Raw genomic sequence first — 27314 nt, 5'->3', positions numbered from 1 at the left:
GGATGTAGGAAAAAAAGAACAAACAAAATCGTCTCCTCACCTGGTACATTCTGGTACCCCGGGGGCACAGGCAGGAAATGACGGCAATTATCCAGCACCCATCGCCCACCATCCGCAACATTCGCACTATACCGTACCCACAACAGAACGAGAGGTTAGAGTTAGAGAGTTTGACTCGAAAATGTATGTAGTCCACGTAGTAGCACACTAGCAGCGCGGACACTACTGGGACTCACCAACTCGACTGCGTGTACGACACACCGTTCACCCAGCCCCACCACGCGACGTCGTAGCCGTTGTTGTGAGTCGAGTGGCAGAACCTGGATCCCGCGGACGGGACTGCACAGGTCGTGCCCCCGATCGCATGAAGGTACTCGAAACAGAACCATGCGCTGTATGGGGACAAGCTACCGCTTGAACTGCATGTCGGTGTATACCGCTTCTCGAGCTGCGAGCCGCCCGACGGGGAATCTAAGTATTATCATATAGTAGCAACTTTGATCAGTTCTTTTGCTCAATGAATATATACAAGGCCAGGTAGCAGGGCCGGAGAGGACAACTCACCTTCAGCAGCAGCAGCAGCTTCAAGTTTAAGCCGCTCCACCCTCTCCAACGCGCGAACGACGAGATCGCGTGAAGTGAGGTTGAGCGATTCGAGGGATGGGAGGCCGGGACCAGGCACGATTCTCAGTTCTCCAGCGTCGGCGGCATGGACGAGATCAAGAAGTTCCACGTTCAGACCAATACTAGAGGCCTCAGGACGTGCGCGTGACCCTGGCAAAGCAGACACTCTGCTAGTAGTTCCAAGTGCGCTCAAGCAACAACGAGGAACGAAACGGCGCGCGTGGCAGGAGACAGAGGGGAAGAAACCACCATATTTGAGTCACAGACTGTAGTTGGTTGGAGTGGTTGTGCTGGTGAGTGTTTATTGCCAGAAGCACCCAGCAGCGGATTGTTCTTATACTGTATAACTGGCACAGAGGCCAGGCTGGATCGATGTAGGCGCATCCCGGTGGGAGAGTACGCACACACATGGAGTCACACAAGATCGTAGCGGCGTATCTAGCCCTGAGAGTAAATTGGGCCAAAAGCTCTAGGCGGATGTCCGATGAGCGCTCGGGTTTGCCCACACATGTACTTACGACCCATCATGTAGGCGACGCCAACGACGATTGCAGGAACCAGAAGCCACGAGGCCTCAGCGGCCGTTCTGAGGAAGAGTTCTCAATTCGGACTTTCCCAATGCAGCGATCCTCCCGAGTCGCAACTCCGGTCCGACACAGGCGAGTCTGCTTCGAGTATAAACGAATTACTTACAGTTTACATACGGTGTGGGCCAGGTGCAGGGTTCAATGTAGGCGTCTTCAAGCTCAGTGACCCGTAACTCTCCACGTCACAGTCAAAGGCAGCAGGCTAGACCCGGCTAAAACATACGTAGTCAAAGTATCCGTCATACTGTATGGAAAGCAAGCAATCCACCCAGAGACAATCCCACTCTTTCGCTCGCCATCCCACTTTCGTTTGGAACTTTGGGACCAACACTCGGGATGCGCGTAGTCAAAGAACCGAAATATAGGAATTTCTCATTAATAGAAAAACTGTGACTGACATACGAAAATACGTACCGCAGGTTGTATCCTCAGAGTCCACCGACATAGACTGGGGCCCTCAGCGATCGAAGTCCGATTGAACAGGTATGTAGACGCTGGACGGGAGATCCAGGCATGGTCCATGGTACGTGCGCTAGGGATATAGGTGCGAGCAGTCTAATGACTCTCAATCTCGCGAGGACGGGCCTGCTTAAGGAGGTGTTCGAGTAGTTCGCCAGACGACCCGTCATCCGCAAGGACCGTGCTGTCTTCAAGGTCCCTCATCACCCTATCAATGTACTGAGTGGCGCCGGAAAGGTGAGCTATCCTTGCCACCGCAGCATGAACCTCAAGGTATCGAGGACTGGGAAGAGGGAGGCTTTCAGGATCGCTCGATTGGAATCGGACGATTTTGGGGTAGTCCTCGATGAATAACGGACGGGTAGCCTCGAGTTTGTAGGTGTTCGGTTCTGCATTTGGATCGTCCTGGAGGTTAGTGAGGAGCCGTAGACGAGGATTTCAGGTTAGTATGGGTCGGAGTGGATCAAGTGGATTGCTCACCGAAGCGACCAACCATATTTTGAGCGACTCGAAGTGAGCGTGCACGGTTGGATCCAATGTCATCACATTCTCCAGTCGGTGGATACTGGAGCCTTTCAGTTCGTCCAGCATACTAGCATACCCAAATTTTTCGAGTGTCATCCAAATGCTCGCACTCCAGTTGCCCTGCCGCGAAGAAAGCAAGTGTCAGCTAGAAATTTAATCCAAGGTGGTATAAATTACCTCGTCTACAGTGTTGTCGGCATCGTGGTTCATGACTTCCGCAAAGATATGGGAGCACCGAGTGGCTGCCCACCGACTTCCGGGCACCCCTCGTTTCTTTGCGAGGATCTCTGGAAACTGTTCGCCAGCATCTCCATCAAAGGCGCCGCTAATCATGCAGCGATATCCGTCACGCTTCAAAGCCTAAATGAACGAATACAGAGTTCAATAAAGGCGAGGCTCATCTTCGAATGGAAGGTACGTACGTATTTCTTGACTGACCAGTGGTCTTTGGGCTGCAAGCTCGAGCCGCTCGCGTCCTCCACTCGGAGATCAGATGCAGCACGATCGAATAGGTCACGGGAAGGTGTTGTCGTTTTGGCTGGGTTTGAGTGAACTATTCGTGCAAATGAATGTGAGCCCTTTCAACCCCCTCCAAGTGACTGAGGTAAAGCTCACAAGCTCGAATAAAGTACAAAAACCCCTCCCCAAACTCTAACACCTCTTCTGCATCACCGTTACACGCGAGGATGCCATCGATGACGGACGCTCTAGCTTCATACGTAGGGGCGTGGTGTAGGAGGTACCCGAGGATCCGACATAGTACCAATTTCCTCCGTTCACGGGGGTCCGCGTTCGTTTTCGGTTGACTCGTACTCGCCCGCCCAAAACCAAACTGGATTTCCTGACTGGGAATCAACAACCGCTTTTCGAGTTCCAGAAGGAGATTATAGGCCCTTTGGGCGTCGTCCAAGTCCTGAATGGGTTTGGGAAGGGAGGGTGGAAGTTTCGACATGGGTGGTGGAATATGATGAACAGGGGGGAGCGGTCCACCGGAGATTTCCGAGTTTTCACCTTGTCTCGCTTACCAACCACGAAGCCGTTGATGCCGGTTTGATGCTACCTGATATCCGCTCCCCTATATGAGCCTCGCCTCGACGCGTTGGCTGCGAGAAATACCTTTAGAATTTGCGTAAAAGAGATACCGGGCAGGAGGGAAGCATGAATTGCATTGCGTAATGTGTATTCTGCAAATGAAACGACTTAGACTCCCTTGCGATGATGATACTGAACCCTTTAAATTCGCAATACCTTCGAGCCCGTAGTGTTCGCTTTTTCGCCAAGGTCTGCCTGTACTCTGTCGGCCCATTCACGGACGTCCGTACTATGTCACTCTCGGAGCAAATTCGGTCCTTATCCACCTACATATATCCACCTCACCTTGGGTTTATACTCCAAAGGCAAGGGCAGCTTCCATGGGTGGCACCCTGTACGGTCGACTCCATGTCAATCGCCAAGTGCATTCTACTCGAACTCGCTCGCCTTCAGTCAATCGACCCAAATATCAACTTCTACATTATATTCGTTGGGACGGACAGGCTTGAGGGTATATCCCCCCATGTGTCCGCACTCAGGACCCACGCGCGCGCAACGCCGACATTCTACAGCTATCGCACAAAATTAGCATCGGGGCAGCCTGAGAGGTCAACGCAATTTTCGAACGGCATCCCGACCTTTACAGAGGCCATACTCGCAGGAAGCTGGAGAATGCGGATGGGGTTGACCACGTAAACCCTAGGTAGTAGGTCTTGGAAATGGGATGTGAGGGTTGGGTCAGTGGACTTACAAGTGCAGTAGTACGAGTCAGGACGCCGGGAGGATGCTGTTACCGTCCTTAAATCAGACCTCGGCGGGAGCAAACGACGACTTAACCAGTGGTTGGAGGGTTTAGAGGGTTAAAGGGAAAGGCATATATGTCATTCTCTTACACTGACATTCAATGTAGACACTTACAATATCGATGCGCATTCTTGAAGTACATCGAGGGCTAAAAGAAGTAATAATATACATGGAAAAGACCATACTTCTGCGATTTCAAAATCGCGAGGAAAGTCGGAAAAGAAGCAACAATCGCAGCGCCACATAAGTATATATACACAATACTACTGATTTGGGTTTTAATTTCACATTGTTGCGGATCGTGACGATGAGGTTCTCATTTCCCCAAGGCAGCATTTGAGCCTGTCCTCAAAATCAAGCCGTCAGGCCAGGCACACCTCCAACCTACACAAAGTGTGTACCCGCACTCACCTCCATAAAATGCCAATGTGGGAACCAAGGGTTCAGGAATTTGCAGTTATTAATATTCAGAACCCATAGTACTCCACCGTCTGCGACATTAGCACTGTCAATGGGTGAAACGAAAAATTACATAAAAAGCAAGGGGCGGGGGCGCGGGGTGAGATTTCGATCTGTCTGTCTGTCCCCGAGTCAGTCGAAAGACAGTATGAACAACTCACCAGTTCGATTGTGCGTAGGACACGCCATTCACCGCCCCATGCCAGGTGACGTTGTGGCCATACGGAGATACAGAATGGCAAAACCTCGATCCTCCGGATGGAACGGCGCAGGTGGTAGTACCCCCAATAGCATGGAGGTAAGTACTCATAACAGAACGCGGCGTGGCTTATGTCAATTGAATCTGCGTTGCAAGAGGGGGTGTACCTCTTCATGAGAGAGCCCGAACCCTCGCTAACCTCTGCTACGTTGAAGCAGTCCAAGTGTATGCAGGGAATGGTCAAGGAATAGTCAGGGATCAACTCCTAATTTCTGGCGAAAACTTGGCAAGGTCGGAAGAAACTCACTTTCAGCTTCTTTAATTCGCTCAAGTCGCTCGAGTGCGCGAACGACGAGATCGCGAGAGGTGAGATTCAGAGACAGACTCAAGAGATGGTAGGCCTGGGCCAGGCACGATTTCGGAGCTCTCCAGTCTCGGCAGCTCGGATGAGCTCTTCACTGGTAGTAGGCGCAGTCGGGAGTGCTGGATTCGTCACTCCGGCGCCAGTTGACTGTGGCAAAGCTACGACGCATCCAACCGCGCTCAAGACAATGGCGAGGAGCGGTGCGTGTACAGAGGAGAGGAGAGGAGAGCGACCATTGTGTTGGGTTGTCGGACGTTCACTGTCAGTGCCTACTCAGGGCTTTATAGCACCTGGAAGTGGTCGTGGGCAGCGATAGCGATATACCTGTCACAGGGTGTACTCGTGCAGTACGTCTGACCGCAGAGTAGTCGCTGTGAAACTAAATGTGGGTATCTGGAGTCCATCGGTCCCTTGGCGGTGGCACTTTCCTGAGAGCCTCCGCACACATCGGTCGGAAGGATGGATGTGCGGGCAGACAAATAGTCGCTACCGGTTATTGTTTCTCTCAGAGGCACCGTAACCTAGTACCGAATCACCCATTCTACCCATACACCGCACGCGTGAACCCACTAGCCTCAACCCAGCACCCGGTAAGTTGGGCTCAAGGGAGAATCTTTGCGCTACGACCTGCTCATAAATGCACTCGTGGACCTTCCGCTTGAATGATGGCACCCAGGTCAAAGCCCCCACAATCGTATCCCAGCACCTAGCTCATGGGATTGCATTCAATCAAAAAACCGTTGTATATAGGCTTCGCTCATGATGTGTGGATCAACACGAGCGCTAAATAGCTAAATAAAACAGACGCTCCAGTGGCATACTCCGAGTCGCACCTCGTTCTAGATCTACTCGGTCCGATACAGCGAATCCGATAATACGGCAAACGCTGAGGGTGTAGGGCCCAAATGTGGGCGTCTATTGTCCACGCCAAAGATCTGGTGATTAGTCAAATGATTCTCTGTTTACCCCTCCTGGCACAGCGTTGCGCCAGGTGACTAGTAGTGCGGCTCAGAGAACGCTCTCCGCCAATGTTCCAGAAGAACTGGCAGGATGAACTTGGCACTGCAGCGTACATCCCATACACCTGTGTATGTATGTATAATGTCACGCCTTCCCATAATTATAATAGAATCCAGGAGGACAGGTGTAAGCGACAGTCGTCCATGGGACCCGTTTGTGTACTGTGTACAGGGCCCCCGTCCCGCATCCGCGGATAACCGATAATCGATAATCTCGAGTCAAGCAGCCAGTGCTACGACATTTCCATAACGTGGTTTCCGCTACTAAGGCAACGAGACGAAACAACTCGCGACACACGTCGGATCGAAGTAAAACGCGATCCAAAAAAAGTTCCATGAGTAGAGAAAACTGTACTGACATATGAAAATACGTACCTCGAATTCAAAGCTCAGGGTAGTTGCAGCCATTCCACAATCGTAGCGAGATCATATTCCACGGACACGGCAATGACGACGACACTGGATCCAATTGTACAACCCGAATCGTTGGTCCGAGGTCGAAGTGACGACCAGTCCTCCCTCCCCCTACTTCCTGGCGAAGGTGATCTGAAAGGAAGGAAGAGGTATAGTCAGAACAGGGTTATGCGAATAGGAAAGCCACAAGAGGGGCACCTTGATCTTGTTCTCGCCATCGATCTTGAAGTTGTGCAGCGCATCTTTGGCAACGCCAGAACTCGCTTCGTCCAAAAACTCGACGAAGGCAATGTCTTTCTTGGTGGGGATGAGACGGACTTCGTAGAGGTTGGGGTACTGCGAGAACAAGGTGGTGAGCTGGTCCTTGGTGACAGACTCGGGGAGGTTCTGGACGAAGAGGATCTTGTTGGGCGGGAGGTACTCGTCGGGCATCTGGATGGCTTGGCGTTTAGCTGCGGGTGCGGCTGCTCCACCGTCGACTGGTAGCGAACGTGTAAGTGAGAGGGAGTAACGGGGCTATTGAAGAGGAGACGAACCGTCAGCTGCGAGGCGTTTAGCTTTGAACTTGGCTTTGACGGGGTTGGTATAGCGCGTCGCTTCTACATTCAGACTAGTCGTGAGATCTATAGACTCATGGGAAACAGGGAAAAAACGCACTCTTATGTTCCTCCCTCCGCGCCTTGTGACTGTCGAAATTCTCTGCATCCTTCTGCTTGACCACCGCATCCGATCGGGTCTTTGCGAACGAGATTTGCTATCGGTCCCTCATCAGTCTGGGGAAAGGGATGACGATGGAGAACGACTCACCATGGGCTTCGAGTACAACGGGAACCTCTGCACCTCCCGCATCGCCTTCTCAGCGATATCAGCCGACTCGAACGAGACAAACGCCTGGCCGCGCATACGCAAGTTGGAGTGGGCGACGACGTCCAGGACTGGTCCGTACGTCTTGAAAAGCCCTCGCAGAGTTGTCTTGAGGACTACATGCATAGACGTCAGTTGTGCTTTTCAGGGTGGATGAATGGCGGCAGGGAACAAGACCTTCGGGCTTGATTTTCTCGTTCAGGTTCTGGATGTAGAGCGTTTCGCATTTGTAGTCCGGAGCTGGAGTTTCAGAGGGTGCACTGACAGCACCAGGAGGGGTCGTGGTGGGAGGAGCTTGAGCGGTTTCTGCAGACATTATGGTCGGTTGGATAAGAACAGGACAAATCAACGCACGCGGCTCGACTGCGCGCTTTGCGCATGTTTGTACTCGAAGGCTTTGGCGTCCTGCCCACCACAGCCGGGATTGTCTACGGCTTTAGGAACAAGCCCACACAAATACATACATACCCTGTGTCCGTCTTTGTTTGAACCCTTGTTTGAACCAAACCATCCGCTCAACCAACGCCAACGAATCACGAAGCGTAGCCGCTGCTAGCTCTGCATACGCCCTCTCTGGTTCTAGACTCTCGACCAATCCCCGCCCAATCCACTGTCAGATAGCACCCCAGATGTATTCAAGAATCAACGCTCGTAACCCCCTTCAACATGCGCCTTGGAACCCCTGCTGCTTCTCTTCCTCGAAACTTCGGAACCGACAACGTACTTCGCAACGCCGGTTAAACCGTTCGTCCCCTTGGTTCCGGGGTCTGAGGGTCGCATCGTAGCGCAATCGCTTCTCAATTGAATCGACAAAGAGACTCTATTGGCCCTCTTGCCATCACCTCTACACGTTTCTAGATTTCGAACTCGTCACCGCATCTTGGTCTGCATGTCCAATCTCAATCGGATAACTCTGCCTATGAAATAGCGCATTTCCGATTGGTTTTAGCGAGGTTTCGAGGCTCGGAGCCGCTTGGGGCGGGTAGACCCTGTGACGTCGTCCTGCCATCCATTGCTTCTCTCTATACACCTAGGGGAGAAAAGGCGCTTCCCTCGTGCACTTGGGAGAGAAACCGTCCAATTGCCCAATCAACGGCGATATATAATGGATAAACCTCGAATCTGGGTTCTTCTGTGGACGCTTGGCTCAAATGCTAGTAAACGATTAGCCGACGCCCTACCCAGTCCTAAAGAATGCAACCTAGGGTCTCTCTTCGATGGATACTGGATAATACTGGCTACCGCGAAGCGCCAGACTCAACTCTCAGAATTACGTCGATGGTGTGTAGGTTATGGGTGCAGTTGCGCCTCTGAGGGAATATAAACACACACGCAGTACTCATCCTTCACAGTCTGGCTTATTTCTTGTCCCTCTCCGATGCTCGCCTTCCGCCCTTCGGTCCCGCTAGCCTTCTTATTCAATCCTCCTCGACATCTGTCAATATTTCGAAGCTGTCTGGTCCATCGGTGATGGTTTGGAAGCTCCTTAGGGTATTCAATCTCTGTTGAAGAGTCGAAACAGCCCGCTCTATGATCGAACTCTTGCATTTCGAAGCTCTCCAAGTAAGGACATTCATTTCAGTACAGGCAAGGACATTCATTCAATCCACGTTCAAACTCCTGTCAACCCGAATTGCGAATTACTGCCATCCCCATTCACCCCGCATTCCGAGCCTACACCTTCCAATTCATCTCATTCATCCGTCCACGCCGCATTCCGAATTCCGAACCCAGCGCTTCCCATTCATCCCATTCAATCCAATCGGTACATTCAATCTCTACTAGCATCGCACGAGTGGAAGCCTCCCCCCAACCTTTCACTCAATACCATCCCATCCCATTCCATTCCCTACCCCACTCTTCTTCGAGAAGCTCAGAAGCGACCTGTCAACACGAACATGATCCCTGGGTGAATCGTGATGGCATTCAATGATAACGAATGGGAACGTGAGCTACACTGGGTCTTATGAGAGACTGCAGAATACTCGGATAAAGCGACTCGGCCAAGAAAAATCGAGGACTAGGGATCCGGGTGGGTATATAAAGGCGTCTTTTTGGTGTATGGGGAAGCCGAGGCCTTCGGCACGCGTATACGTATACTTTCGACGACGACGACGACGCCGCTAGTACCAAGTACAACTTCGTTCCTGACCCTCTCTCTCCCCCTTGCGTTCTACGAGACCCACCCAGCGCAAGCGGCTTTACTCGTGCAAGACGCTCCTCGAGTTCACGACACTAACCTCTACGACCCACCTCTAAAAACGACCGACGACAATTTCAACGATGGTAAAACTATCGACCACCTTCCTCCTCCTCGCCGTCGGGATCCAGAGCGTCCTCGGCGCACCCACCACCTCGCCCGCTGGCGCTAACAGCACGCTCCAGAAGAGAGCCAAATGCGCGAATGTGCGTGTCCGTAAGGAATGGTGCGTATCCTTTCGCTTTCCAAAGCATTGTACCTCTTAGGACTGGAAGCTGCCAAAGCATTGTATCTCTTAGGACTGGAGGATTGTACCTCTTAGGACTGGAAGCTGATATACTGACGACTCCAACCCCCTACAGGCGCGACCTAACCGTCGACGAACGCATCGACTACACCCGCGCCGTCAAGTGCCTGATGGAGACGCCCTCCACGGCTACGCGCGAGGGTGTCGTCTCGCGCTTTGATGAATTCCAAGCGTGCCATATCGATTTGACGAATCAGGTTCATCAAGTCGTGAGTACCTCTTTCTCTTTCTTCCTCTCTCTCTCTCTCTCTCTCTCTCTTTTTGATGAAAGGTAGTATCGACTTTGCTGACGATTGTGTTGTCATTCGGCAGGGACACTTCCTCGCTTGGCACCGACACTTCTTGACTCTCTACGCCAACGCGATGCGCGATGAGTGTGGGTACCAAGGTCCCGCTACGTACGTCCTCTCCTTTTCCTCCCCTCCTCATCGTCTGCTCACGCCTAGTTTGTTTCGTCGAACAGGTACTGGGACTGGTCTCGCGACGCCGACGGGCCAGGACTGTAAGTACTAGTCCCCCCTCTCTCCTCTTCCTCCGCCAAACATTAAGGCTAACAAAACACCCAACTCGAATCTAGGATGGCCGACTCCCCCGTCTTCGACCCCGTCACCGGTTTCGGCGGTAACGGCGTCCCAGGCACCTACACCCCGCCTCCCAACACGAACCCAGGCTTCCCCGGGTTCCCTCAACCTACGGGTACGAACCCCGGTTTCCCGGGCTGGCCCGCCCCAGCCCCAGCGCCCACCACCACCGGTGCACCTCCAGGCGGCGGCTTCCCAGGGTTCCCCGGCGGCGGCTTCCCCGGCTTCCCCGAGCAAGGCTGCGTCGATACGGGTCCCTTCAGCAACATCACCGTCAACCTGGGACCTGGCACCGCCATCGGGCCTCACTGTTTGTTGAGGGGTATTAATGAAGGCATGAAGAGTAGTCTGACGAGTGCGAATGTGGATATTGTGATGCAGCAGACCGAGTTTGAGGTGTTTAGGACCGTGCTTGAGAATGGTGGACGGGGGAGTGCGGGGATGGGGATTCATGGTGGCGGGCATGGGGTTGTGGGTGGGGAGATGATGGATCCGTTTTCGAGTCCTGCTGGTGCGTGTTAATACTGCTGCGTGTTCACTGCTCAGTGGTTTCTCTGCTGCTGGTTTGACTTTTTCCGAATGCGAAACTGACGGGTTAATGCGATTTGATAGACCCCCTCTTCTACCTCCACCACGGCAACCTCGATCGTATCTGGTGGAAATGGCAGAACGCGGACCCTGAGAACAGGATGTACGCCATCTCTGGCCCGACGACGCAGCGTCCGCCTTTCACTCAGGTAAGCGCCGCTCTGGTTTATCTGGTTTTATCTGGTTTTACCTGGTTTCATCTCGTTTCATCTCGTTTTATCCGGCTTTTCCCTGGTTTTACCTGTTTTCATCTCATCTCATCCCGTTTCATCTCATCCCATGTTATCTTATTTCATCTCAATTTACTTGCCGTGGAGAACTTGACTGACAACCGCCTTCGTTTATAGGTAACCCTCGACTTTGTGATGCCGTTCACTACGCTGCTTAAGCCAGGCGAGGAGGTGACCGTGCGGGACGTGATGGAGACCGACGGCGAGCTTGGGTGCTTCACGTATGCTGATTAAGGGCTCGGTGCATTGTGGTGGTGTGGTGGTTTGGCGTTAAAGGTTTTACGGCTTCGAGGGATAGAGCCTGAGGCCGCTTCGTAGTGCTTGGTGAAGGATGCGAAGTGAAGGATGTGAAGTGTTAAATTTCAAAATTTGAGTTCTTTTCTTTTTTACTTATGCCTTTGCTTTTTACACTTTGAATGTGATTTTTTTGATCGTTTTTGTCACGAGCCATAGATGAGCAGCTTTCAAAGCATGCCATCGATGGTGCGCCTCATATGGAGTGTACCTCTTCGTCGACTACTACCTTCCGTGACTGTTATTCATGGCTATTCTTTTTCGTTAAAAAAGGTCATTCGCGACTGGTCGTCGTACGTAGCTATCCTCTCCATGGCCCTTCAAGCAAGCTCACGGGCTCTCCTTGGACCTTTGTGACTACCAGCCATGCGCTATCCTGAGCTATTTAAGCTGGAACCAATATGACAACGATGTCTTCGTTTCCCCATGCTGCATTCGCGCCATCCCTCAAAGCTCCATCGATAACACAGTTGTAGAGGACCCAGTGGCCGCCCAGCGCTACATTACGGCTGTACGATCGTTCATCATAGTTAAATTAACGAAGGAGCAGCGTGAAGTTCGATTCGAACTCACCAAGTAGACTGCACAGTCATCCCGAGGTGAACCTTCATGTTCATGCCCCACCATTCGACGCTCCCCGCGGGGCCGTCGGTATAGCAGAAGCGGATCATGTAGGTGGTGGAGTTGATGACGCAGGGCGTGCTGCCCAGTGCGTGGAGGTAGTTGAAGCACCCCCAGGCGTATTCGGGGTTCATGGCTGATGTGCTGCAGCGGGGCTCGTAGCGCTTGACGAGCGAACTTTCCCCTTCGTTGGCGCTCGTTGTAGCAATTGGAGGGAGGTCGAGGCTCAGGGGGGTGTCGAGTAGGGATGCGGAGGCTGGATTAGTATCTGATTATACATAGATGAGAGGTAAAGAGGTTAGGTATGGACGGGAGAAGGATGGGAAGGTGGGAGGACGTACAGGTCTTCATGAATTCCTCTGGCGGTTTGCAGAGGTCGGCGGATGTTAGGTTGAGGGATGCGAGGCTTGGGAGGCCGGGTGCTGGGATTACCTCTGGACACTCGCCCACCGACGAGTCCGTGGTAACTGGTTGTGGAAGGGCGAGGGTTGGACAACAACTGAGGGAAAAAATGAGAGAACAGGTGGCGAGGAAGCGCGTTAGAGCTCTCATCATGCTCTACAGAGTATGCGTAGGCGTCCAAAGATTAGGTTGTCTTCGAACTTGGCCCTATTTAAAAGTCTCCCTCAGTCTTCGTACGCAGAGGATACTCATTCTGAGCTTTCTGAGTGGGGATATATTTGTTGGGACGGCATTGGTCACGCACAACGAGAAGCTCTGGGACTCTAACGTCACGCGGGACGAGAATCACGAAAGAAGGAGGAAAGAAGAACAAAAGGAAATTAAGTGGGTACACATGGACGCACCCACACATAACGATAGATAGGTGTCACGATGTTCCCCGCCAGGTCTTCTATGTAGAACGTGGGCCTTCGCTAAGTCTTGAAATAAGCAGGTCACCTGGGATGTCTAAAGCACATCAGGGCGGGGAATACTAACCAGACAATCAGTATGATGTGCGATTGCTCACAAGGTCTTTGGCGTGGACAGGGGATGCCCACATTTGGGCCCTACAGCACCGTTACTGGGTTTAGGTTCGCGGTATCGGATTTGCTACGTCGGGCCGGGTAGGGCGGAGGTGCGACTCGGAGGATTACTGTACATGTCATGGCATACAAGGTTCAGTCGAACTTTTTCGAAAAGCCTCAGCTTGGGTCCAGGGCGCTCCGTAGCGCTCACCGAGCACTCCAGCCGACTGCACCCTCAAGGTGGCCTACAATGGTTTGGGCGCAGTCTAAAGCCCAGGTACGAGGTAGAGAGTGCACTTACGTGGTTCTCTACCAAGGAGATACCGAGTCGCAACCGGGTGGCCTACAGGACTGAGGGAGTGGTGGAATATCAAGAGTGCCTGAAACGCAAACAGTGAGCACCCACACCGATATTTAGCACGCTTATAAGAAGTGTAAGGGATGCAGACGTTGGAAAGACAGAGTCCATGATGACTTCCTTCCTCCATTCTGTTCGCGGTGCCTTCCTGCTCGCCGCCTTGTTTGCCTTCCTGTTCAATGTTTCCTTGGCTTTACCGCAAGCTGATGGAACTCCAAAGGACTTCAAATTACTCACAAAGGCAGAGATAATCCATTCGGCTGAAGTTGGGGATCTCGAGATTGTTCCAGGCCCTGGACTTCCCTCCCTCGAATCGCTGAACCTCACGTCTCGCGACCTCGTCGTTCGAGCGTTCGAGCGTATGGAGCGAATTAAAGGTACGTGCATCTCTAGAGACCACAATCACCGAGTTGCCCTCTCGATCCTGACGACCATGCATTCTCAGAGTCCCATGACGATTCTCTCGAGAAACGCTACACTCCAACCTGCGACAATGTGCTCATGTATGGAGAAGGAGGGTGGTTCTGTTTCGAGTACCTCCTCTCCCTCGGCCAGGCGAACTGCATTGTTCCTCCGTGGGGAGCTAGGTTCTGCCATACCAATTATAGCGTCTATGTGTATGAAGTAGCCTGGTATGGGGCTACGAACGGTCTCGGTCCTAACGATTGGACGCAGTCGAAATGGTACGTCTTTGACGCTCCATAGACAAGTGACCGTAATGACCCTTTTCTACTGCAAGCCACGAGGTCGCCAATGCTGGAATATGGATTTTGCACAACTGCCATACGCCTTACGGCGGGGCTCAGATGCAACATGGAGGTGAGCCTTGGTTTGATTGTATGCGATTGACGTATACTAATAGGCTTGTGACCAATCATTAGGAACGGAGGCCCCCTGGAATAACCAGAACTTGGTTGTTCGCATTGGACACAAGGGCTGGTGGGACAATCAACTGGGATTCTGACCGTCTCCTACGTTGCTTGGCTTGTATTGAATATTTTGTCGTTCTATGCTATTCGGGATCACAACCCCTTCAACTATTCATCTGATGCATTCACGTTGATGTTTATACTCATTCGAAGTTGTATGCTGTACGAAGCTCCTATTGCACGGTTTTCTTTTCAAACGTATACCCAGACCCGAAAGCTGTATGACAAGTCTAGGTACCACTCCGCTTCGGTCTCTGACTGAATTCTAGAGTTGATTGGGAAAGCATCCCCGTGGCGAGCTAATACTTACCATTTAGTAAACGGGGATTAGCCTCGCTTTGCTGTGTCTATCAGACCAAGGTCGGCGTCAATCATTGGTAATAGGCGCCCACAACTGACGTGAAGACCTGGTACACACTCGCTCACGCTGCTCGACGGTTATGCCCACTGTCTTCGGCAGTACCGTAGCTCTTTTGAGCGTGCGGTGGCCGTGAGGATTCGCTGGTGGTATCAGGAGTAGCCACTGAGTACGTACGTCTGAAGGATGAACAAGGTTCTGTACGCTATTATAACCATACCTCTGAATTTGCTGAGCTATATGCGCCGTATATACTCTATGCTCCAGCGCAGCTTGTGGAGGGGAGAACGATCCCAAAGAACTTCGCAGGAACACGGACAAAAAGGAAGAATTGGGGATGTACACAGATAACGATAACAGGGAATGTCCCCTAGAGTATGATAAGCATCTGCATCTAGAGTCTTCGCTTCTTTGCCCCCACGTGTAGTAGGCGCCAACAAGACACACGCTGATTCTAACCGAGCATGGCGGACAACCAGTGACAACTCGTAGGGTATAAAATGCTCACAAATTCTCCTCTGTTCTCGGGCCAACCAAGCCTACCGCTCAGCACTTCCAAGAAGTCTCCTTGATGCTCGTTCTCGTATATTTTGCGCTTATAGTCTCTGTGGCACTCGCTCTCCCGCAGGATAGTAGCAAGGTGGATGTCGAGTGTCCGGAGATCATACCTGGGCCTGGTCTTCCTAGTCTAGCCTCCCTCAACCTAACTTCGCAAGACCTATGCAAGTCGCCTCAGGAGTTTATGATGGCGCAGTACGGCTACAGTACGCCCCGTTCTATCCCACACTTCGTGAAAGTTTGTACAACTAATACTCTGCTAGTCGACGAGAAACTCCTAGGCGATTTACCCAAAGAAGATTCACACGTCGCCAGACAGGTTAACCAGTCATTATCCCCAAGGGTCATTCTTCGTACTGCTACAACTATCTTTGGGCCCTTGGAGACACACCCTGCGTCGTCCAACAAGGCGTGGGCTCGAGGTTCTGTCATTCCACCGGCACAGTTCGAAACGTCGCGTGGTATGGAAACACCGCTGACGGGCTGTACTCTCAATCAACTTGGTGAGTGATCCCCAAAGGGACGATTACGGCGTACATGTCTGAATCGGTCGTATCTTTACTATCTAGCCGTGATGTCGCCCGCGGAGGATACTGGGTGCTGGATAATTGCAAATTGTGGACATCGTATGGTTGGGAACTCACCGCAGGTAAGGAGTGATATCATCTCCCGTTGATCTTGCTGTTGCTTTGGCGCTCATTTCTAATCCTTGTGGCCCAGGTGCAAATGCTGCATGGAATAACTTTAACCTTATAGTACGGATTGAACTCATGTAGTAGAACATCAGATCTTATGAATGAGTCAGCGACGGTCTGCTATCCGAGCATCACGAAATGAGCTGTCTTGGCGTCCAGTTGACGCCCACAAATTGAGGCCACTGCATCGCGAGAGGAGTTTGAGACCGACACTACAACTTTCAGTAATCTCAAGCCAGATCGAGAAATAGAGTTAGAAGTCTTGGGAGGTTGAACCAGGTTCCAGACATGGCGTTCATTTTTAGTAGCGGCGTCTAAACCTAAGCGCGCACGTTAACACAAGTCGCTCGTGCCTCACACTCCAGTCATGGCCCCGGTTTGTTAGCTCGCAGTATCCACCTGTGGAGTCCTCTTGATTACCATGGCACAAAGGGGCACCAAATGTTGTAATAATCGTCGAACACACATAGCAAAAGGGCCGTACCACCAAACGCGGATTTCTGTGTCTGAGACGGTTGTAAGAGACATAGCTCTGTGGATGACGGAAAAACACTGTAAGAGGTTCATTAATCTGTGGGGGATATGCGCTCCCAGAACCTTGGTAGACCCTCCGTATTACAAATTCTCAATTCGCACGACGATATTGGTGCTCCCGGCTGCAAAGTTTGAGCCTAGACCACACAGGTGTAATAAGTACTATGACAGTAGATTGGACGTTGACACATCGCTATACACTCACCTTCTTGTTGGAGGCGGCCCAACGGCGAGTTGTGTATGACGCAATTATCAAGGACCCACTGTCCTCCACGGGCAACATCGCGGCTATTATTCATTTAGTCACCAAGCTGTCGGTTATCAATAGAGCTTGAAACGCCTACCAGGGCGATTCAGACCGTTGTGCATTGAGTGAGTTTCCATACCAGGCGACGTCGTTACCGCCTCCTGCTGTGCAGAATCTAGCACCGTACAGCGGTCCGACGGCACAGGCGGTGTTCCCGAGGGAATAGAGGTAATTGTAGCAATACTTTGCTTTTGAAGGGGAGATGGTCCTACTCCCGCACCATGGGCCCGTGGTTTGCCTGGAGCTGAGCTTGGATATCGAGCCCGCAAGTTGAGGATCCACTGAGAGAACGTGTTGGAAAGGGTCAAGAAATTGGTCCTGAACTACAGGAAGTGGACGAAGAACGAACCATAGCCGTAGCGCTCCATCTGAAATTCCTCGGGCGACTTGCACAGATCGGCCGAAGTGAGGTTGAGGGAGGCGAGACTTGGAAGACCAGGTCCTGGAATGATCTCTGGACAGTCCTCCGAGAGATCACTCGGATTCTGAGGAAGAGCGAGCACGAAGGTAAGAGCGTACGCGAGGTACAAGAAAGTTGACTGGATAAGCATTGTTGGAGAGGGGATAATCCGGGCGTGAACTCCTTGAGTAAAGTATCTGAAGAGATCCTGTCTTTATTTATACGGTACACAATAGAAGAACGTCGATTAATCAACGATTTGGCAGCTTCAGAGAAGTGTTTGCAACCTGCTGTCTACAGACGCAACTGTCCACAAAGCTCCTTCGATCGATTGTCCATGTGGTCCATGTCGAAGGTTAACTGGGGTGAGGTATCGATGTGTGTCTCGCGTACACACTAAATGCAGTGTTTGCGGGCGTGGGCGCTTGACTAAACCCCGAAAATCAGCCGCAGACCAAAGACTACAGTGCGCCCACTCGCGAGACATAGAGAGGCTTGGAGGATCCCGTTTCGATACGAAGTATGAAGTACAGACCTTTGAATTGATTCTATCCTCCTTCTGTTCCATTAATTATCCCGCCCAGGTAATTGGTTATTGACCCTGAGAAAGGTCTGAAGCTTCAACGCTGTAGGTGAGTGGGTCCTCCTCAAGATCTTCGACAAGTTCTTAGCTTCGCCAACGGCACGTTGGCATTCGCTTACTCGATTTTTGAACCTTCTTTTCTTTCGAGAATCATCCATTAGTTGCCGTCTAAATCCCGTGTGAGTTTGCGAGATGCTGATTCCGTGTTGGATGCAGTGAATGAACGCTCACCAGGATGCCAAGAACGTTTGAGTTTGGCACCCTTTGGTTGTGCTTGACATGAATGACTTTGGTCTCTGTCCGTCAACTTCCAAGTCCAACTATGCCTTTTGAATATAACAGAAACAAACACCGAAAACCCCGACTCACTCGTACACGTCCTTCCCTTCAACCGAATCCAGATAGCCAGATCTGCTTGTTCCTTCATTCGGTGACCATTGCTACTGCCTCGCGATGTGCTTCATGCTGGGACTTCGATCACAGTCACTGGGCACGACGCTCAACTGCTGGCCGGCTTGCAGCCTCCTACTCGGGACGGGAAACGAAATTACCGCATCCAGGAACGTCAACGCAACCCAAAGCGAATCCGCCTTGCCTCTAGTACCTTGATTCCTCCAAAAAAACGATCTTTCCTTGTCTTTGATTGCACTCACCTGGGTCGAGAAGTGCATCTGCACCCACTGTCCCTGTGCCGACCTGTCCCTGCTAATCCGCATCAACTCCATGGCGCATGTGATCAGCACCCTTCTGGCTGGAGTAGCACCCATTGAGTAACGGTGCGACCACTCCACCTGGAAAAAAAACACTTCTGTCGGCCTCGTGCTCGTACAATCGTTCCAATGGAAGGTTTCAAAGAGAATCGTGACGAAAATGACGGAGATTCTAACTCTGTGTACTTGCCAAGCGATTACGAACTCCTGAACATACTGAGGACTCTCAGCCGACATGCTCGTACTCACCAACCGAATCCCGATGCCGCATTCAGGGCCTATCCATGCCCGCGATCGAACACGACTGCCATGACCTCGTCAGGTGCCTGACCTCTATTCAGAATAGGGAAACATGCGGTCCGTACTTCTTACCTTTCCAATCGGAGGAACGAACGGCGGACATCGGCCGCAAGCTTCTCTCGTCTTATAAACTCCCACCTCTTGCTGCTACTCGATGTCATTCCCTGCATCCAAGTCGCAATGTTCACTTTTCTCTCGTCTGTGTATCTCGCTTTTCTTGTCGTTGCCTTTACTGCGATTGGTCGCGCCTTAGCGCTGCCACAATCCGCTGGGATTGTTCCCCAGATGTCCACCCCCGAGGAGCTAATTCGCGCTGCTGAGACTGGGGAACTCGTAATCGTTCCCGGCCCTGGTCTTCCTTCGCTCGAATCGCTCAATCTCACTTCCCGAGACCTCGTCGTTCGTGCACTCGCACGCCTCGAGCGTCTCAAAGAAGCCGAAGGTAAGCTCTTCCTCTCATGCGTAACCCAGATTCATGACCCATCCCCTTGATCCTGGTATCTCGCTAGACACTGAGAGAGGGTCAAGTTCACTCACGAAGAGATACACGCCGACTTGTGACTACAACAGTGCCCTTCTCCTACAAGATCGTGTTGCGTTCTGTTTCGAGTATCTCCACTCGATTGGAAGCACTACGTGTGCAGTTCCATCCTGGGGATCGAGGTTCTGTCATACAGTAACGGGGACTTGGGATGTATCCTGGTGGGGCAGGGTGAATGGGGCATCTTACACCCAATCTAGCTGGTGTGTACAAGCGAATTCCAATGACTGCTTGAACTAAATCAATTTCTCGCGTACAGTGCTGATGTCGCCAATGGAGGTTTATGGGTGATGAATAACTGTCGCTTCTACTATCCACCAAATAACCCTTACTATTATATCCAAGAAGGTGAGTATAGTCTTTGTCGTCACAAGTGATCGAGTTAAGCTCACTGTGAGCAGGTACAAATGCGGCGTGGGGAAACGAGAATCTCATCGTTGAAATCAAAGGATGGGTATAGGTAAAGCTCGGTTGAAATACGTCGATACGCCCACCTGCTTGTTATTATATCATCTCTCAGAATGGATCTCGAGTCTTGACAACACCCTTGCCACCGAGTTTGCGTTGAGCTCAACGAGAGGAATGACATAAGTAGTGACCCATTCCACATCCCTGGCTTCTGAGAAAGCCGAGCTAAGTACCAGTGAATTTGACCGCCGACAAGCTATTCCCGATTTATGATTAAGCAAAGCGCATGCACGAACGCCGTTCCCATTCTACTGACAATAAACACACATCGTCTTGTGCCCATGTATATCGGAATGAATAAGTAAGTTAAGAACGGGTGCAAGTCTCAGCCGTCCCTAACTGCTGTAGAAGGATCAGAAAGGGGTCGGCGTCTATCACCGGGGATGAATTTCCAACTGTGTGTAGTGGGACCTAATGCTGTTATGAGTGGGTATACCAATGTGAACTGTTGTCCCTCTTCTGGCTCGCCCGTGATACATGTAACACAATGGGGTACTTTTACTGTCAGCATGTCGGGCACCGATAGACCAGTCTGCTGTTAGGTCTAAAATGGGCTCGGCGTCTCTATAGGCGCCCACAGCAGACGCGACGATCCCGGGGAGTCAGGTCCCTCTGCATAATTATTGTTCTCCCTATCTGCTTGGGAATGTGACCCTCTAAAAAGCAAGTAGGGGATACCTACTATGGTTCCTACGTGTCGCAGGATCAAGTTGGCGGAACACACAGCCAGCGCCCACATTCGGAACTCTTCATCTTATAAGAACAGGCTTTAGGGACACTGAGTTCCACCAACCACAATGGCTTCTCCTCTGTCTATCTTTCGCACTTTATTCCTCGCTGTTTCTCTCTGTGCCATTGGGTCTGTCTTGGCTCTGCCACAGTCAGCCCCAGAGAACGGTCCTGGCCTTACTCCCTCCCAGCTAATTAAGGCGGCTGAGACTGGGGAGATTAGGGTTGTACCAGGACCTGGTCTTCCTTCCCTCGAATCTCTCAACCTCACCTCGCGTGACCTCGCTGTTCGTGCTCTCGAGCGAATTGAGCGTCTTCAAGAAGTCGCAGGTAAGATATCTTAGTATTTGTATTCTATCCCATCACGCCCGCACCTCGATCCTAACCATTCATGACCGGGACCTCTGATAGAGGACAGCAAGAAATTGAGCAATCTGACTAAGCGATACACCCCCACATGCGAGACCAGTCCGAACCTCAATGGTGGTTTAGGGTTCCTTTGCTACGAGTACCTGCACTCGATTGGGAACACGATCTGCGCTGTACCAGCTACCGGATCGAGGTTCTGCCATACCACGGGTGGGTCTCCTGACGTCGCGTGGCGCGGAAGGGTGAATTGGGCGTTCTACGCCGAGTCTAGCTGGTGAGTCCTTAAATAAAAATAACATGGCTGGAGAGAACGGAAAGCGATCTGACGTGGCCTCCTTACCCAACTTAAAAGTGCGAATGTTGCGGAAGGGGGGTTATGGGTTCTAAACGAATGTCGGAGTTACTGGTGGGCGGCCCCTGCTTGGTACGCGCTCCATCCAGGTGAGTGTTGTTCGTCTGCAGTAGCTCTGCGTCGAACGAAGTTAGCAGAAGCACTGATGGGTTCTCTCCTTACACAGGTACCCATGCGGCTTTGGGCAACGATAATCTTGTCGTTGAAATCGGTCCATTATAACTTGGTGGCAGACTCCTCAGTAGTATTTTTACCTCCTTGGAGTGTATATATCATTACAGAATGTCTCCGACGCTTCAATCTCCTTTTCTCACCTGGTACAATGCTATCCCCACGTGGAATCTGAATACTGCAGTGAACTGGGCGGCCGAACACCTTGGCCTGGCCATTCGGCGTCTATGTAAGCGCCCACTCTTGACATGAATTCGGGCCCAAGTTGAGTCTAAGAACTTTCCAGGCTGTGGTCGATAAGAGTGTTCTTCTAAATGTTGAACGGGCAAGAGTGCAACTGGAAGAATGAGAACCTCATCGTTCGGGGTCAGGCCATGCTGTGAGCTAGATTAAGATTAGATTAGATCATCGTACGTTACTGCGCCCTCCGCCTCCGCGGGCGACATGTTCTTGGCTCCTGCCACCACCACTCTGAGACACGTCGACACGATTACGCGCCAACGCCTGCAACAGAGCCTTAGTCCACTCCGGCGATGGTTCAGGGATACCTCTGTGTATCAGGTCCGTTTGGGGGTAAGTATATCCGGCCGAATATTAAATTTTAACCACCGAACGGAGGAGACAGAAACCTCGGCGAGATTGCGACGACGTGGTGTACCTAACCACGACTATGTCTTGACTATGCCAATGGCAACTGTCCCACCTTTTGGTTCCACTCTGCCCCAGATCTTTCCTGAAGGTATCCCTATGATGCTGTAACGGATATTCCCTTCCACGACGCCTACACCAAACAGGGGGCGAATGCTACCAGCGACGAATGGCGCATGTGGGCTCGTCGGCTAGGGTTTTTGATTAATGACGCCCCTACAGACCTCGGAAGGCATAAGTACCGTTGTAGAGGAGATACTGGAATGTCAGGGTGACCCAGAGAAGACGGGATGCGTTGGCGCAGTTTTTCATGAACCATCTGATTCGCGTTTGTGAGTGTCGTTCTTTGGTTGCTCGCTATTGCCAGTGCTCACTTTCCTCGACACCATGCCCCCAACAGTCCGATCAGACGATGAGAGAACACGCCATCACAGTCGCCTATCGTTTGAAGAACGCTTTCGCCCTTGCGGTTGAGTCTGAACGGCGAGACCATCAAACGCTGAGCGATCACTGGTCTCTTCTGTTTGTCGTCCATTTACTGGACTAAATTAGCCAAGGCTCTCGCTCACGATGGTTACCGCTGCATGGCCTCCGGCTCCATCGATTCAGCCTCGTATTTGGAACCGAACGATGAGGAAAAGGTGTTCCTAGACTTGCCACTGGGTGGTTATCGCAGGTTGCGGCTACGAACTACTGCCATATATTCCCCCCCCCCCCCCCCCCTCGACGGACTGGGATCGCAATCCTCAGGATACGATTCACCGAAAAGTGCTCCACGACATGTGCTGGAAGGCTTTGGTGGTATCGATGTCCTCAAAGTACTCGACGGTGATAGGATACATCGTTTGAAAAATGGGCTGACACTGAATGCTCAGTTGCACACTTTATTTGACGACACGGTGCTCTGGTTTGGAGAACGTCCAAATGTAAGTGTAGCGAAATTTATCCTACGTTCGAACCTGTTTCACATCGCATTGCTCAAGGGCCCGTCCAACTCCTCCCTCATGACAGGGAGTACGACGTTCTGTCTTTCGAGGCTTGGCGTTAAAGTTACAGAGATCATCTTGTTTTCCCTTCGTTGCTCGTGCATCTAATCCGACTTCCGCCCTCTCTCCCCCACATTTGAACTGACTGCTTCCAGCTGCGAATGCGAAGACCGATATTTCTCTGTATGGTGCGTATCATTGGTTCTACAGAGTCGATGGAGCAGGAGTTCAATCAAACCTATTCATAGACGAAGACGTCGAAAACAGGGAAGAACGGGATGGATTCGAGGTGATCGAGAACGTTCGCACGTCGTAAATTGAGGTAGCTACCGGCCAGTCCTTACATCGAGTTCAACGCCTAACAAATACCCCAGGTCAGCCTTCGAGCCCTTTTTGATACCGCCCTCCTTCAATTGAAAGGACATCTATTCCATCCCTTGAATTACAGCGAAATCCATCACATCGCATGAATCGAAACGATAAGGTTCTCCTTCCCCCATGCAGCATTGGTCCCTGTTGAATGTTTAATTCATGGAGAAAGAGTCGGAATCCTCGAAAAACAACACACCTTCCATTTGAAAATACCAACCAACAAAGATATAATCGCGGCAGTTATGGAGTACCCATACACCTCCATTCGCAACGTCAGCACTGCCCACGAAGATTAAAGGTATGTCAGATGATCCACCTCGGACGTAAAAGGCGTACTCACCAACTTGACTGGGTGTAGGACACTCCATTCACGCTCCCCGACCATGCAACATCGCCAGACCCAGAGACAGTATGACAAAATCGCGATCCCCAAGCCGGAACAGCGCACGTGGTGCTCCCGATGGCGTGCAGGTACTCGTAGCAGAACCTGGCGTGCTCGATATTGAGGGCGACGGAGGCGCCCAGTTGCAGGTGGGGGTATACCGTTTGGTGAGCGACTTTGATCTAGATCTAGATTCAAGAAGTTCGTTCGAATTGTGGTCTTCTTCAGCGAGTTCGAGCTTGAAACGCTCGAGGCGCTCGAGGGCGCGAACGACTAGATCGCGTGAGGTGAGGTTGAGGGATGCGAGTGAGGGGAGGCTGGGGCCTGGTACAATCTCGAGTTCGCCAGTTTCGGCGGCGCGGATTAGGTCTGAGGCCTTCTGCCTCTGTTCAGCTTCCGAGGGGGGCTGAGGAAGCCCCATTACACCGCTGACAGCGCCCAACACAGCCACAGCTACAAAAGCGAAATGCACAGATCTAGAAGAGAGAAGCAGATGTCTGAGAGAGAGCATTGTAACGAGTTGGCGAGTCGTCGGGTTATCAAAAGTGAAAGATAATTATTGATTCATTGGATTAGGGAAAATATTATATATAAATATTGCAGTAAATGCTCCAAATAAACAGAGTGGGATTTATAACGATGGTGGGTGCCTCCAGAGTATACACTCTCGTCGATGTCAGTGGTTGCCAAAGTGTGGCCACTATGGCTCCGAGTCGTGAGTGGTCTGGAGAGTTCAAGTACCCGCCGATCGCCAACCCCAAAGGTCTCGCTCGGCCTCGTGGATCTCACACACAGTCGTTCTAATCGAACGGCCCAACTCTGATCCTACCTGTTCGTATACACAGTCCGGATGGTGGCGTGCTAGGCATCATTCAAGAACAATGTAGAAGTTTGAGCATAGTGAAAACGGGTGATCCCAACGCACCCACATTGCGCCTACCACCTCCCCGATTTCTTATTGTCCTCGGGGAAGCAAATATGGAGTTAGGGCAGGTACGAGGATGCAGTCCTAGTCCTTGTCGGTCATCACGAGATGCGATACGGATATAACTAATATAATTTGCCGTCCACCCGCTGGTTTAGCGATGCGTTCTATTCAATATCCTTGATGCCGGAACAGTCACAATGGACCTACCAAGTGATCAGTGGCTCCTAGCCATGGCCTCACCGCTGGGCGGCTATTGAAGCGCCCACATCAGCCCGATACGAACGGGTGATGATGTTTATCTAACGGTCGTTTACCTAGGCACATCCAATGTGTCGGTGCTCACGAGTTGACCCTTATTCAGGTAATTATGATCACCGTAGCTGGCACGTGGGATGCCTCCCACATCTAAGGGACTCAGAGAAGTATACAACGACGGTAGGGTCCTTACTTAAAGTCTCGTAAACCCTGGGTCACATGTGGCCCCACTTCATCCAGGTGTCCCGTTGACAAGCCTTACCTTGATTGCGTAGTACCTAAACACGAGTACTCAGTTCACCAGAGCCGCTAAGCCTGAGGCCTGAGGGTTGAGCCGACTCGCATCAAGCTAAGCTATACCCCTGTTCTGCCGGAACAAAGGGTCGCGCTCAGTCCGAACAGACGCCCACACTTGCAACTGCATATGGAAAGTGTCCTAGGCCACTTGCTCGGCCTCGTGGCTCCTACGATCATTCTAATGGAACGTATTAGAGAGGGTAGTGGATGCACTTTGAGTTTAGTCGACAAAGTGTATCGTAAGCCTACATACGCCGTGCCAGCCTGGCGGCGTATTCCGGCATGATCGCAAAGTGCGAGCTTACCAGCGGAGATTTTGATCTCACTGCATATGCAGCGATTGGGTTGCTCTTCACCACTGGGTGATTATGAGGGTTCAAGGGTCTGAGGCTGATGGCTGCGAACTTGAAGAGATCGCCCTCCTGCTTTGGTCGCCGCAACTTAAAGGTGCTGTAGGTGGCGCGGACCTTGATCCACACTACATTCTAAAGATGCGCGACTTCATGTTGGATATTCGGCCGACATGGATATCTTATTGTCATTGGGTGATTCGAGCGGGTACGAGAATGTAGTCCTTGCCGGAGTTCGAGATGCGATACGGATATGACGAATATAATTCAGCGCCCTCCCGTGAGTCAAGTGATGCGCCCTATTCAATACCACTGATTAGCGACCTAAGCGATCGATGGGTTCCTGAACTTTGCTCCAGATGAGGAGCCATGTGGTCTGCAGCCTGAGTGACCGGTCTGCACCTCGATAACAATTTCATCTCGACTGGAGTGGCGGGGCGCCCACAACCTCCTCCCCATGTTATAATCCCTGCCTTTGGCTTGTTTCCCTTCCCCAGAACCCCCAACCAACCAACAACTCACAATGTTCTCTCGCTTTTTCTCTTCTGTGCACCTCGCCCTCCTCGCCGTTGTGCTCAGCATCGTCGGTCGTGTCGTGGGGCTTCCCCAGCCGGCGGAGGGCCCACCGCAAGGTCCCACTGCTGAAGAACTCATCCACGCCGCCGAGACTGGCGAGCTCGTGATCGTGCCCGGCGAGGGCCTGCCCTCTCTCGAGTCCCTCGGGCTCACCTCGCGCGACATCGTCGTTCGCACACTCGAACGCCTCGAGGCTCTCAAACAAGCTGAAGGTGGGTTAACTCATTAAACCTCACGTCGCTCATTTATTTAATCCGAAGAAAACACTTGCTTTTTACTATTTAGAGGCCAACAGGGATGCGAATTCGAGCTCACTCACCAGGAGGTATACTCCGACATGCAGCTGGAGCACGTCCATGTCCATCGACTATGCGTGGTTCTGTTATGACTACCTGCACTCCATCGGGGGCACGACGTGCTTTGTTCCGTCTGGTGGATCGAGGTTCTGCCATACGACCGCCGGGTCGAACAATGTTGCGTGGTGGGGTAGTGTGAATGGGGTGGCTTCTACCCAGTCGAGCTGGTGAGCGCTATTACCCCCTCAAGGTTATCGTGGACACTTGGACTGACGTTCGTTCGAACTTTGTCCGTGGACAGTGCTAATGTTGCGAATGGAGGTGTATGGGTGCTGAATAATTGCCGTACCTACAGTTGGGACTACACCTGGTACATGCTATCGGAAGGTGAGACATCTTTTCTGACGAGCCCTACGTTTAGACTTACCGCGCTTATCTGGGGACAGGTACCAATGCTGCTTGGGGAAATGAGAACCTTATCGTTACAGTTGGAAATATGTGATGAGCTCGGGGATTGGATTGGATCGTGCTTCAAGTCTATGTGTATATGAGATCGTGTACAATGTTGTCCTGTGTAAACTGTGTTTCCCTTTGTTGTACTGCATTCTCAAATGTATTTCTATTGATGTCCGCTCTAAGTAGTCATATCGGACACTGGGCGCTACTCCGAGGCGTCAAGACTTGGGATTAGCCTTCAAAGGGGGCCCGCGAGTCTCAGAGTCG

At 51.7% G+C, this 27314-nt stretch overlaps 12 protein-coding genes across 12 annotated transcripts; 6 read left to right on the top strand and 6 right to left on the bottom strand.

The window, feature by feature from the left end:
* Nucleotides 1-1766: 1766 nt before the first annotated feature.
* On the bottom strand, nucleotides 1767-3147 carry CC1G_09999 (hypothetical protein; the record flags this gene model as incomplete). The annotated part of the gene is made up of 5 exons (XM_001832733.1): nucleotides 1767-2075; nucleotides 2151-2315; nucleotides 2373-2555; nucleotides 2618-2748; nucleotides 2811-3147. The coding sequence occupies 5 exons, from the start codon at nucleotides 3145-3147 to the stop codon at nucleotides 1767-1769; spliced, it is 1125 nt and encodes a 374-aa protein (XP_001832785.1).
* Nucleotides 3148-3799: 652 nt separating this feature from the next.
* On the bottom strand, nucleotides 3800-4800 carry CC1G_15229 (hypothetical protein; the record flags this gene model as incomplete). Its single annotated transcript, XM_002910547.1, has 6 exons — nucleotides 3800-3939; nucleotides 3979-4014; nucleotides 4146-4179; nucleotides 4320-4373; nucleotides 4443-4536; nucleotides 4652-4800. The coding sequence occupies 6 exons, from the start codon at nucleotides 4798-4800 to the stop codon at nucleotides 3800-3802; spliced, it is 507 nt and encodes a 168-aa protein (XP_002910593.1).
* A 1797-nt stretch (nucleotides 4801-6597) lies between these two features.
* Nucleotides 6598-7666, bottom strand: CC1G_09998 (RNA binding protein; the record flags this gene model as incomplete). The annotated part of the gene is made up of 6 exons (XM_001832732.2): nucleotides 6598-6618; nucleotides 6685-6965; nucleotides 7023-7085; nucleotides 7144-7240; nucleotides 7294-7466; nucleotides 7528-7666. 6 exons carry the CDS (start codon nucleotides 7664-7666, stop codon nucleotides 6598-6600), a joined length of 774 nt encoding a protein of 257 aa, XP_001832784.2.
* A 1967-nt stretch (nucleotides 7667-9633) lies between these two features.
* On the top strand, nucleotides 9634-11490 carry CC1G_09997 (hypothetical protein; the record flags this gene model as incomplete). Its single annotated transcript, XM_001832731.1, has 7 exons — nucleotides 9634-9776; nucleotides 9913-10066; nucleotides 10170-10255; nucleotides 10321-10359; nucleotides 10435-10949; nucleotides 11051-11175; nucleotides 11374-11490. The coding sequence occupies 7 exons, from the start codon at nucleotides 9634-9636 to the stop codon at nucleotides 11488-11490; spliced, it is 1179 nt and encodes a 392-aa protein (XP_001832783.1).
* Nucleotides 11491-11935: 445 nt separating this feature from the next.
* On the bottom strand, nucleotides 11936-12723 carry CC1G_09996 (hypothetical protein; the record flags this gene model as incomplete). Its single annotated transcript, XM_001832730.2, has 3 exons — nucleotides 11936-12059; nucleotides 12124-12439; nucleotides 12513-12723. The coding sequence occupies 3 exons, from the start codon at nucleotides 12721-12723 to the stop codon at nucleotides 11936-11938; spliced, it is 651 nt and encodes a 216-aa protein (XP_001832782.2).
* An 886-nt stretch (nucleotides 12724-13609) lies between these two features.
* Nucleotides 13610-14461, top strand: CC1G_09994 (hypothetical protein; the record flags this gene model as incomplete). The annotated part of the gene is made up of 4 exons (XM_001832728.2): nucleotides 13610-13874; nucleotides 13943-14180; nucleotides 14237-14316; nucleotides 14379-14461. The coding sequence occupies 4 exons, from the start codon at nucleotides 13610-13612 to the stop codon at nucleotides 14459-14461; spliced, it is 666 nt and encodes a 221-aa protein (XP_001832780.2).
* Nucleotides 14462-15355: 894 nt separating this feature from the next.
* On the top strand, nucleotides 15356-16018 carry CC1G_09993 (hypothetical protein; the record flags this gene model as incomplete). Its single annotated transcript, XM_001832727.2, has 3 exons — nucleotides 15356-15548; nucleotides 15606-15845; nucleotides 15912-16018. 3 exons carry the CDS (start codon nucleotides 15356-15358, stop codon nucleotides 16016-16018), a joined length of 540 nt encoding a protein of 179 aa, XP_001832779.2.
* Nucleotides 16019-16652: 634 nt separating this feature from the next.
* CC1G_09992 (hypothetical protein) lies at nucleotides 16653-17429 on the bottom strand (the record flags this gene model as incomplete). The annotated part of the gene is made up of 4 exons (XM_001832726.1): nucleotides 16653-16708; nucleotides 16777-16859; nucleotides 16916-17159; nucleotides 17228-17429. The coding sequence occupies 4 exons, from the start codon at nucleotides 17427-17429 to the stop codon at nucleotides 16653-16655; spliced, it is 585 nt and encodes a 194-aa protein (XP_001832778.1).
* A 1727-nt stretch (nucleotides 17430-19156) lies between these two features.
* Nucleotides 19157-19872, top strand: CC1G_09991 (hypothetical protein; the record flags this gene model as incomplete). Its single annotated transcript, XM_001832725.2, has 4 exons — nucleotides 19157-19313; nucleotides 19381-19615; nucleotides 19672-19760; nucleotides 19814-19872. The coding sequence occupies 4 exons, from the start codon at nucleotides 19157-19159 to the stop codon at nucleotides 19870-19872; spliced, it is 540 nt and encodes a 179-aa protein (XP_001832777.2).
* Nucleotides 19873-20677: 805 nt separating this feature from the next.
* On the top strand, nucleotides 20678-21552 carry CC1G_09990 (hypothetical protein; the record flags this gene model as incomplete). Its single annotated transcript, XM_001832724.2, has 4 exons — nucleotides 20678-20939; nucleotides 21021-21252; nucleotides 21331-21419; nucleotides 21497-21552. The coding sequence occupies 4 exons, from the start codon at nucleotides 20678-20680 to the stop codon at nucleotides 21550-21552; spliced, it is 639 nt and encodes a 212-aa protein (XP_001832776.2).
* Nucleotides 21553-23592: 2040 nt separating this feature from the next.
* CC1G_09987 (hypothetical protein) lies at nucleotides 23593-24310 on the bottom strand (the record flags this gene model as incomplete). Its single annotated transcript, XM_001832721.1, has 4 exons — nucleotides 23593-23648; nucleotides 23704-23786; nucleotides 23848-23994; nucleotides 24051-24310. 4 exons carry the CDS (start codon nucleotides 24308-24310, stop codon nucleotides 23593-23595), a joined length of 546 nt encoding a protein of 181 aa, XP_001832773.1.
* A 1932-nt stretch (nucleotides 24311-26242) lies between these two features.
* Nucleotides 26243-27093, top strand: CC1G_09986 (hypothetical protein; the record flags this gene model as incomplete). The annotated part of the gene is made up of 4 exons (XM_001832720.1): nucleotides 26243-26507; nucleotides 26581-26818; nucleotides 26893-26978; nucleotides 27038-27093. The coding sequence occupies 4 exons, from the start codon at nucleotides 26243-26245 to the stop codon at nucleotides 27091-27093; spliced, it is 645 nt and encodes a 214-aa protein (XP_001832772.1).
* Between the last annotated feature and the right edge of the window lie 221 nt (nucleotides 27094-27314).

The sequence above is a fragment of the Coprinopsis cinerea genome (genome assembly GCF_000182895.1).
Source record: "Coprinopsis cinerea okayama7#130 chromosome 9 map unlocalized cont3.9, whole genome shotgun sequence".
Classification (NCBI taxonomy): Eukaryota; Fungi; Basidiomycota; class Agaricomycetes; order Agaricales; family Psathyrellaceae; genus Coprinopsis; species Coprinopsis cinerea.
Note: the sequence above shows the minus strand (reverse complement) of the source record. Positions and strands in the feature narration are given on the sequence as shown.